The following is an 11206-nucleotide window of genomic DNA, read 5'->3' as shown; positions in this document are numbered from 1 at the left end:
TTGCTGCTGGTGTTGCCAGGTCTGCAGTTTTTCCACAAGCTCGGGTTACTTATGAAGTGCTGTCACAGGTCACTGTTGCCAGGTCTCCAGTTTTTATGTGAAATCTGGCTACATTTTTGGGAGATTGCATCAGTATCTTGGCTCTCTGTTGGGACTGTTTACACAGAGACTGCTACCTGCTGCTTTGGACTTTGAACTAATAGTCTTTTTCAAGACTTTTTTACTTTTTTACCTTTTTACTTTTTTTTTACTTTTTTACTTGACTCTACTGGTGGTTGGCTCTCACTGCGGTATTGTATCGCTTCCTGTTCCGGAGCACAGCGGTGTTTTTCTGTATCTGTTAGCTGTTTAATCTGCGCAGTTAGATTGACCTAGTTATCTAGATTACGATTTGTTTCCCAGTGTAATCTTTACGTGCCTTAACTAAAGCACTCCTTCTGCTGAATCACCTCTAAATTATTACACATTATTCACTTTGCGTGTTTTTAGGAATCCGCTAGCTTAGCGTAGCTACTAGCTCTTAGCCGATTTAGCATGGCGGCTTCTCCTGTCTCTCCCGCACTTTTCTGCTCTGGGTGTGAAATGTTTAGTTATTCCTCGGCCTCCTTTAGCAGTAATGGTACTTGTAATAAGTGTAGCTTATTCGTAGCTTTGGAGGCCAGGCTGGGCGAATTGGAGACTCGGCTCCGCACCGTGGAAAATTCTACAGCTAGCAAGGCCCCTGTAGTCGGTGCGGACCAAGGTAGCTTAGCCGCCGTTAGTTCCCCCCTGGCAGATCCCGAGCAGCCGGGAAAGCAGGCCGACTGGGTGACTGTGAGGAGGAAGCGTAGCCCTAAACAGAAGCCCCGTGTACACCGCCAACCCGTTCACATCTCTAACCGTTTTTCCCCACTCGACGATACACCCGCCGAGGATCAAACTCTGGCTATTGGCGACTCTGTTTTGAGAAATGTGAAGTTAGCGACACCAGCAACCATAGTCAATTGTCTTCCGGGGGCCAGAGCAGGCGACATTGAAGGAAATTTGAAACTGCTGGCTAAGGCTAAGCGTAAATTTGGTAAGATTGTAATTCACGTCGGCAGTAATGACACCCGGTTACGCCAATCGGAGGTCACTAAAATTAACATTAAATCGGTGTGTAACTTTGCAAAAACAATGTCGGACTCTGTAGTTTTCTCTGGGCCCCTCCCCAATCAGACCGGGAGTGACATGTTTAGCCGCTTGTTCTCCTTGAATTGCTGGCTGTCTGAGTGGTGTCCAAAAAATGAGGTGGGCTTCTTAGATAATTGGCAAAGCTTCTGGGGAAAACCTGGTCTTGTTAGGAGAGACGGCAGCCATCCCACTTTGGATGGAGCAGCTCTCATTTCTAGAAATTTGGTCAATTTTCTTAAATCCTCCAAACCGTGACTATCCAGGGTTGGGACCAGGAAGCAGAGTTGTAGTCTTACACACCTCTCTGCAGCTTCTCTCCCCCTGCCATCCCCTCATTGCCCCATCCCCGTGGAGACGGTGCCTGCTCCCAGACTACCAATAACCAGCAAAAATCTAATTAAGCATAAAAATTCAAAAAGAAAAAATAATATAGCACCTTCAACTGCACCACAGACTAAAATAGTTAAATGTGGTCTATTAAACATTAGGTCTCTCTCTTCTAAGTCCCTGTTGGTAAATGATATAATAATTGATCAACATATTGATTTATTCTGCCTAACAGAAACCTGGTTACAGCAGGATGAATATGTTAGTTTAAATGAGTCAACACCCCCGAGTCACACTAACTGTCAGAATGCTCGTAGCACGGGCCGGGGTGGAGGATTAGCAGCAATCTTCCATTCCAGCTTATTAATTAATCCAAAACCCAGACAGAGCTTTAATTCATTTGAAAGCTTGTCTCTTAGTCTTGTCCATCCAAATTGGAAGTCCCAAAAACCAGTTTTATTTGTTACTATCTATCGTCCACCTGGTCGTTACTGTGAGTTTCTCTGTGAATTTTCAGACCTTTTGTCTGACTTAGTGCTTAGCTCAGATAAGATAATTATAGTGGGCGATTTTAACATCCACACAGATACTGAGAATGACAGCCTCAACACTGCATTTAATCTATTATTAGACTCTATTGGCTTTGCTCAAAAAGTAAATGAGTCCACCCACCACTTTAATCATATCTTAGATCTTGTTCTGACTTATGGTATGGAAATAGAAGACTTAACAGTATTCCCTGAAAACTCCCTTCTGTCTGATCATTTCTTAATAACATTTACATTTACTCTGATGGACTACCCAGCAGTGGGGAATAAGTTTCATTACACTAGAAGTCTTTCAGAAAGCGCTGTAACTAGGTTTAAGGATATGATTCTTTCTTTATGTTCTCTAATGCCATATACCAACACAGTGCAGAATAGCTACCTAAACTCTGTAAGGGAGATAGAGTATCTCGTCAATAGTTTTACATCCTCATTGAAGACAACTTTGGATGCTGTAGCTCCTCTGAAAAAGAGAGCTTTAAATCAGAAGTGTCTGACTCCGTGGTATAACTCACAAACTCGTAGCTTAAAGCAGATAACCCGTAAGTTGGAGAGGAAATGGCGTCTCACTAATTTAGAAGATCTTCATTTAGCCTGGAAAAAGAGTCTGTTGCTCTATAAAAAAGCCCTCCGTAAAGCTAGGACATCTTTCTACTCATCACTAATTGAAGAAAATAAGAACAACCCCAGGTTTCTTTTCAGCACTGTAGCCAGGCTGACAAAGAGTCAGAGCTCTATTGAGCTGAGTATTTCATTAACTTTAACTAGTAATGACTTCATGACTTTCTTTGCTAACAAAATTTTAACTATTAGAGAAAAAATTACTCATAACCATCCCAAAGACGTATCGTTATCTTTGGCTGCTTTCAGTGATGCCGGTATTTGGTTAGACTCTTTCTCTCCGATTGTTCTGTCTGAGTTATTCTCATTAGTTACTTCATCCAAACCATCAACATGTTTATTAGACCCCATTCCTACCAGGCTGCTCAAGGAAGCCCTACCATTATTTAATGCTTCGATCTTAAATATGATCAATCTATCTTTGTTAGTTGGCTATGTACCACAGGCTTTTAAGGTGGCAGTAATTAAACCATTACTCAAAAAGCCATCACTTGACCCAGCTATCTTAGCTAATTATAGGCCAATCTCCAACCTTCCTTTTCTCTCAAAAATTCTTGAAAGGGTAGTTGTAAAACAGCTAACTGATCATCTGCAGAGGAATGGTCTATTTGAAGAGTTTCAGTCAGGTTTTAGAATTCATCATAGTACAGAAACAGCATTAGTGAAGGTTACAAATGATCTTCTTATGGCCTCGGACAGTGGACTCATCTCTGTGCTTGTTCTGTTAGATCTCAGTGCTGCTTTTGATACTGTTGACCATAAAATTTTATTACAGAGATTGGAGCATGCTATAGGTATTAAAGGCACTGCACTGCGGTGGTTTGAATCATATTTGTCTAATAGATTACAATTTGTTCATGTAAATGGGGAATCTTCTTCACAGACTAAAGTTAATTATGGAGTTCCACAAGGTTCTGTGCTAGGACCAATTTTATTCACTTTATACATGCTTCCCTTAGGCAGTATTATTAGACGGTATTGCTTAAATTTTCATTGTTACGCAGATGATACCCAGCTTTATCTATCCATGAAGCCAGAGGACACACACCAATTAGCTAAACTGCAGGATTGTCTTACAGACATAAAGACATGGATGACCTCTAATTTCCTGCTTTTAAACTCAGATAAAACTGAAGTTATTGTACTTGGCCCCACAAATCTTAGAAACATGGTGTCTAACCAGATCCTTACTCTGGATGGCATTACCCTGACCTCTAGTAATACTGTGAGAAATCTTGGAGTCATTTTTGATCAGGATATGTCATTCAAAGCGCATATTAAACAAATTTGTAGGACTGCCTTTTTGCATTTACGCAATATCTCTAAAATTAGAAAGGTCTTGTCTCAGAGTGATGCTGAAAAACTAATTCATGCATTTATTTCCTCTAGGCTGGACTATTGTAATTCATTATTATCAGGTTGTCCTAAAAGTTCCCTAAAAAGCCTTCAGTTAATTCAAAATGCTGCAGCTAGAGTGCTGACGGGGACTAGAAGGAGAGAGCATATCTCACCCATATTGGCCTCTCTTCATTGGCTTCCTGTTAATTCTAGAATAGAATTTAAAATTCTTCTTCTTACTTATAAGGTTTTGAATAATCAGGTCCCATCTTATCTTAGGGACCTCGTAGTACCATATTACCCCAATAGAGCGCTTCGCTCTCAGACTGCAGGCTTACTTGTAGTTCCTAGGGTTTGTAAGAGTAGAATGGGAGGCAGAGCCTTCAGCTTTCAGGCTCCTCTCCTGTGGAACCAGCTCCCAATTCAGATCAGGGAGACAGACACCCTCTCTACTTTTAAGATTAGGCTTAAAACTTTCCTTTTTGCTAAAGCTTATAGTTAGGGCTGGATCAGGTGACCCTGAACCATCCCTTAGTTATGCTGCTATAGACGTAGACTGCTGGGGGGTTCCCATGATGCACTGTTTCTTTTTCTTTCTGCTCTGTATGCACCACTCTGCATTTAATCATTAGTGATCGATCTCTGCTCCCCTCCACAGCATGTCTTTTTCCTGGTTCTCTCCCTCAGCCCCAACCAGTCCCAGCAGAAGACTGCCCCTCCCTGAGCCTGGTTCTGCTGGAGGTTTCTTCCTGTTAAAAGGGAGTTTTTCCTTCCCACTGTAGCCAAGTGCTTGCTCACAGGGGGTCGTTTTGACCGTTGGGGTTTTACATAATTATTGTATGGCCTTGCCTTACAATATGAAGCGCCTTGGGGCAACTGATTGTTGTGATTTGGCGCTATATAAAAAAAAAATTGATTGATTGATTGATTGATTTGAAGTGTTGCATGGGTAAAATTATTTGTCAGTGATTTGGGCAGACATATTTTGTCTTCAATCGATGCTGTGTTCACCAGCTGGCTGTAAACTGGATGTTGGGCGGGGGGGTGGATTCTTCACTGCTCCCTGTGAGCGTGTTCAACTTCTTCAGTGACATTACCAAAGTTTTGTGTGATTTTGGTAATATGACACTAAAACACTGCATATTAAATATCAAGTTTAGAACATTAAAAAACAAAACAAAACATAATTCTCTGAAATTCTTCAGCTTCTTTAATGTGAATATTACCCTGAACTGGAGTGAGCATATCATCAGAAAATGAATGAAAGAAATCTGAATACTTTCTGGTTGTCTTTACAAGTTTCTTTTCTCTGAGTTTCAAGTTTCCTTGTCTGACAAACTGAATATCTTTGGGATGTGGACAAAACAAGACATTTGAGGACATCACGTCGGACTTTGGGAAACACTGACAGATTTCACCATTTTCTCACATTTTATGAACAAAACAATTTATTAATCGAGCAAATAAAAACCACATTAACCGATAATGAAAATAACTTAGTTGCAGTCCTGCTGCCCACGCAAGAAGTTCTAACCAACTGAGTGAGAAACAAGATGTGACCTTTAAAATTCATCCTTCACTCTGTTAACACATTTAAAAAAACAAAATAAAACAAAACACAAACACCATCGCAGAGTTTTCCATTTGCTCTGTCTATTTAAGGCCCCATTTAAAAAAACAAAACAGTTTATAATCTCCACCTGCATGCTGAAATCGGCCCGCATCAATTCTTTTTTTTTTTATTTGGTGAATTTCATTGACGGCGGTACAGCTGGTGCAAGAAACAGCACGTCTGCTAGGTGGTGAGTTTGCTTTAGCCGAAGACTGCCAAAGGTTGCCGAGCCGATCCCAAAACCTGCCGCTTGTTGCCATTGACAACCGCACACAAAAGGAAACCATGGTACAGGATTAGCGCCCCCTCAAGGCAACCATGAGCGATGTTTGCAGCCAGTATGCATGTGGTGTGCTGGACAATGGAGGTAGCTTGGACGCTAAGTACAGCGGTCTGCTTCTTCTGCCATGGCGACTCAAAAAAAGCACTCGCACTCTGTAGTTCCAGCCCACGTCCTAGAGGAGTAGCTGGATGACATCCCTGTTTTTGTGGATTTTAATCACATACCATTGCAGAGCTGTGAGGATGGTTTTGTCATAGTTCTAAGTGAAAAGTTTAATTTCCCAACTTCAAAATGTTACTGTATTGTTTGTTCTCTGGTTCTAAAAAAATCTAAGATATTTAAAAAAAAAAAAAAAAAAAACTGCCTCATCACTTTTTTCTGATGACAAGGATGATAAACTAAAGTTTTTTTTTTGTTGTTGTTGTTTTTTTTTTTTTTTTTTTAAATGGGGCCTAACTGTGAGATTGCAGTTCGACCTACTTGGAAAAACAAGATGAAATACTTTAGATGTTTGACAAACAAAAGTTATTACCTTCAGGAGGTGGTGGAGGAAAGTCTTCCACATCCATGCTTGATGTTTGTTCTCCTCTCCCACAAGCTTGTCACTCAGCAGACTTCAGAGGGCTCGACTAGGCCAACACAAATCCCTGAAGCAAAAACAACAAAAATGTGTGTGTATTAGGGCACAGCAGGCTGGCACACGGAGCTCCTTAAAAACTTAAACTTTCATATATTTCTTGTTCTTGGCTTAGTGTCTGTAAACCAATAGGTGTCTGAAAAGTTAAAGATAAGCCTGTTACTTTATTTTCAGAATCACAGCGTCACTTGGTCATCACACTGAACTGTGGTCTGTTACCTTCTGTGTTAACGTCAGGCATCTGAACTAAAGCTAATCCAGACAAAACCAACCAGTGAATGAAAAAAGAAGCTCTTACTGAGGTCTTGAAGAACGTGGACACAACAAGTGTCCAAGTGTACACACCAATTTGACACAGTGATTGTGCATGCTCGCCACGCATATTAACAAACACTGCTAGAATTCCCTGTGGAAGAATTAAATTAGTTTAAGTTCTTGAAAGCCAGTTTACATTGTCTGTTTATTGCAGTGAATCGGGTAGTAACAGACATGTTTAAGTCTTATTTTGCAGTTGACAGGAGAATCTTATTAGATTAATCCATTAATCTACTTAGTTGTGAAAACAACAAATGCATTGAGTCCAAGTATCGCTTTAATGTCAAATTATTCAAACTTGGTTTGGATAAATTATGCACTGGATGCAAGAACATTCCCAACTCATTTCATTTAATTCTCTCAGTAATACACAGTGGCACCATCGTAGGGCTTCATAGCAAAAAAACACCCTCTCCTTCACATAAACTAACAACCGGACTGAGTAGGATGATGTGACAAGATGATGGCGACACTATGTCACCACATTTAGGGTGATATAGTGGCACCAGAATGGAAAAGTAAAACCAGAATTACATAATGAGTTGTACGTGTCAACAGGGATGTTGAAACTTTTTGTCTGTACTGCAACTTACTGCAAGCATCTTTCTGAAACACTTGCATTTCAAAAGGTATTTCAGACTCCGTACAAAAACAAACAAACAATCATGTAATCATGCCACCTGTGAACACTCACACTTCAAAAATATACAAATAAATAAAATTTAAAAACAGTTATTTGTGTGACACCACCATGAAGCTGTTCTTGCACAGGGAGCGCACTCCCGTCTGTTATATTGCAATTTAAGCTGGAATATACAGACAACTTCTGACAACATTTGAGGCACAGGGGTCAATGTGTCTTTTTGAGTAAGCGTTACTACACTTCATCATGCTGAGGCAGGAGACACTTTTGAACCTGCATGGACATGAGACACTGCATTCCTCTGCAGCACAGTATTTGATGCTGAGGTTACAGTTCATGAACAGAGGTGACAGCTTCTGTCAAAAAGCCTTCACCAGATCAAATCTTAATTCATTTAGCAGACTCTTTTCGTTGACCACCACCGTCAGTAACAGATGACATCACTCGGGGCAGCGTCCGCCGAAAACCGAGGGACCAACAGACAATGAGGACAGCTTGCAAAAACTAGACCTACAGAAAGATTGACAGAAGCAGCGTTTCTTCAGCTTCTGTACGGGGTACAAAGAGAAAAGTGAGGGGTTTTAATTATTGTATGTCTGACAGCAATTAAAATACATCATGTTCTGATGCGAGGACAGCGTCTAAAGACAGCAGAAGAGTAAAAATCAGGTCTGTGGGTGAAGAGAAATCACATGAACAAGTCATTACACGTTTGGATGAAGCTGTGCTCTGCAAGACAGGAAAACATCCACCTGGATGAATGAAGACACAAACAATTTGTTCAACTGTGCACTACTAATAACTAATGTTAACGCACAGCCACAAGGACAAAACAACATATGGATGCCAATTATAAAAACCAACGTGCATCATTTTTCTGAAAAGAAAGTGACATCAGTGAGTGTCTCATACTGTCCAACTGACTGTGATGGAAAACAGCAAATCCTCATCTCGTCACGTACGTGTTCTCAGAGTTCACCTTCGAGTCATAATTGATCATTAAAATCTTTTATTAATGTTCTCTTAATAAACTGGTCTCATCAGCTTTTATAAGGAAAAAACAAACTTGCAAACCTGAGTAACATACAGTAAAACTGGACCCACAAACAATAAAACAAAACCCTCAATTTGTAATTTTTTTCCTGGCCATTTTTAAAGTATTCTACATGTTATATTATCTATCTATATAGATACATATATACTGTATATATGAAATTTTACTGTTCTTCGCTCTAACACTAGCCTACATCAGACGCAGTGGTTTTTAACAGCTCTTGTGTCGTCTGTAGAGCTGGACAAGTGTTTTGTGGAATGCACTTAATGACAAAGAGGCGTTCCACACAGAAGTCAAACAAAAGCCTGGAGGAGAAGGCGGTACATCCGTGTTGCTTATGCCGTCGGCTTTGTTTTAATGAACAGAGTTTCAGTCTTTCTTCCTCTGACAGGATTACAGCGATCAGGCCTCCGCAGAAAACAGCAACTCTGAAGTTGATGGACTGACGGGGCAAGCAAAATCATGCATCTGTAGAAGGACCAAGGAAGGAGAGGACAGCCCCCTGAAGCATATGAAATAATACTGATAATAACAAAAATAATAATACAGCTTATTCCAGCCTCTTCACAATCAGGATTCAAAATGATAAGAACCTTTGCCATTGAAACAACTGACCAACAAGTTTCCCCTCCCACTGGCTTGACATGGCGGCCCATTATGCTCATAAAGGAGACAGACCTTCCCTCAAAGTCCCACATCTCAGATTTTATTACGTGCTATATCTCATGCATGTTACAAAAATGTTGGATGAGTTCAGGAAACCTCAGGTCCTAGCTTTTAGCGCAGGTCTATCACCTTAATTTCTCTGTTTTGCTACATCAATACAGTGGTGCTGTCATAAGAGCTTTTAATACACTGTCAACACGTCACTGTAGCATGGACACAATACATAAAACACAACAAAGAACTTTATTGTGAAAGGATATCACTGCTACCTAAGCCAACATTTGAAGGCCACTAATGGACTAATATAAAGTCTGCCGGTCACAGAGCTTTCTCCTACCGTGCCCCAGCTCTGTGGAATGATCTCCGGTCTAGTGTAATACAGTCACTTTAACACAAGCAATGGACAGCTTAGTTTTCAAACATTTCAAAATATGAACAGACAAAGTTCATGATGTAACTATGGGGATGAAACCATGACTGCAAGACAATTCAAGCAACAAGTATGAAACATTTTCTATACCAAACTCAACAACAGCACAGGAGCTCAAACCTACAACTTCCACATTAAGAACAGTTAATCAACTGAGCAAACCAGCTGTGGCAACCCACCAATGTTTAACACCGAACCTAACCTCAAACCGAGTGAAGGAGACAGTAAAAGCACATTCAGTAACACACAAACATGAATCCCAATTTCTTGCAGCTGGTAAATCCTGAGTAGACCAACAGTGGAGATTCTGGGTAAATAATGTCAACAAAGTGTGTGTATGTATATATATATATATATATATATATATATATATATATATATATATATATACACACACACAGACACACACACCAAGAAAGCAACTGCAAGCAATTGTACACAATCCATTAATCTTTTATTTATGTTGACAAGCGGTTCCTTATGCATGGAAGTGTTTAAGCCTCCACCCAATCCCCACCCAGTGTAACGTCAGCACACCAAACAGGCAGCACAGGCAGAAGAGCAGAAAACGAGTGTGGTATTCCACACAAGGTAATAGCAGGCCTGAAGGGAGTAGATTACAGGGAACACACTTCCACATTCATGCCTGCAGTGTGGCAGGCTGTTCTTTCATATCAAAGGTGTGATCTGTTGGACACGTGAAGGGATTGCACAGCTACAAACTCAACAGAATGCAGTCGACCTTAATTTCACTGATTCATTGCAAAAGGTGGTGTAACCGTTACGATGAATCCCACACAGCTGAAGCAATCAGGACAGGTGATAAATGGGCAATAAGCAAAAAATGCTAAAAAAAACAGTTTCTCAGTTTTAGGTTATTTATTTTTTTAAACAGGAAATCAGCTGATTTGAACTATTTTCACACCCACAATATAGTGATATACTGGTTTATATCAGATGTAAATTGGTATAAATATATAACAACTGAATATGTTATTAATGACTACTAGACAAACACTTCAATTAACTTTTTGGACTTTTAAGACAATGAACTGTGGAAGTATTCAACAGATAAAACAAAAGAAAAAAATAATGGACTTGGAATTGTACTAATAACTGAATATACTGAACTAGTGGCCAGACAAAATAAGATATTTGACAACACCACTTTGAGATGTGATGTAAGCATATTTTTGAGGTATTTTTAAATGAACAAGAATATTATTTCATTGTAACCCTACCAAGCACTTTCTCTTCTGCAACAGCGGCAGAATGTAGCAGATCCTTCGTGGGATGATATAATGGGGAATGAGACCCTAAACTGGCATTTAAAAATGGGTAGTATGTTCTGCAGGCATTCGAAGTTCTCATGTTTTACTATATTAATGTTTCAGTCCTTGCATAATACAGCAGCTAGTTATTCTAACATCATGTCTCCACACTGTTCATCTTATAATGCTGCAAATAAAAGGCGTTAAAATGTGCAAACATGCCTTCACTCTCAACATCTACATAACAGCCACTAGCACTGATGGCTAATATCCGTTTCCTCAAAACACCCCATGTGGATGGCAAGTGTAATG

At 40.0% G+C, this 11206-nt stretch overlaps 1 protein-coding gene across 3 annotated transcripts in view; it reads right to left on the bottom strand.

The window, feature by feature from the left end:
- Positions 1 to 11206, bottom strand: part of arhgef10 (Rho guanine nucleotide exchange factor (GEF) 10) — a 92834-nt gene that overhangs the window by 76557 nt on the left and 5071 nt on the right. For all 3 annotated transcript variants that reach the window (XM_034195427.1, XM_034195429.1, XM_034195430.1), the window contains exon 2: positions 6411 to 6525. In XM_034195427.1, coding sequence (XP_034051318.1) covers positions 6411 to 6447 — 37 coding nt within the window. In that variant the 5' untranslated portion in view covers positions 6448 to 6525. The remainder of the gene's footprint in view (positions 1 to 6410; positions 6526 to 11206) is intronic.

This window comes from Thalassophryne amazonica, chromosome 19 (assembly GCF_902500255.1).
Source record: "Thalassophryne amazonica chromosome 19, fThaAma1.1, whole genome shotgun sequence".
Classification (NCBI taxonomy): domain Eukaryota; kingdom Metazoa; phylum Chordata; class Actinopteri; order Batrachoidiformes; family Batrachoididae; genus Thalassophryne; species Thalassophryne amazonica.
Note: the sequence above shows the minus strand (reverse complement) of the source record. Positions and strands in the feature narration are given on the sequence as shown.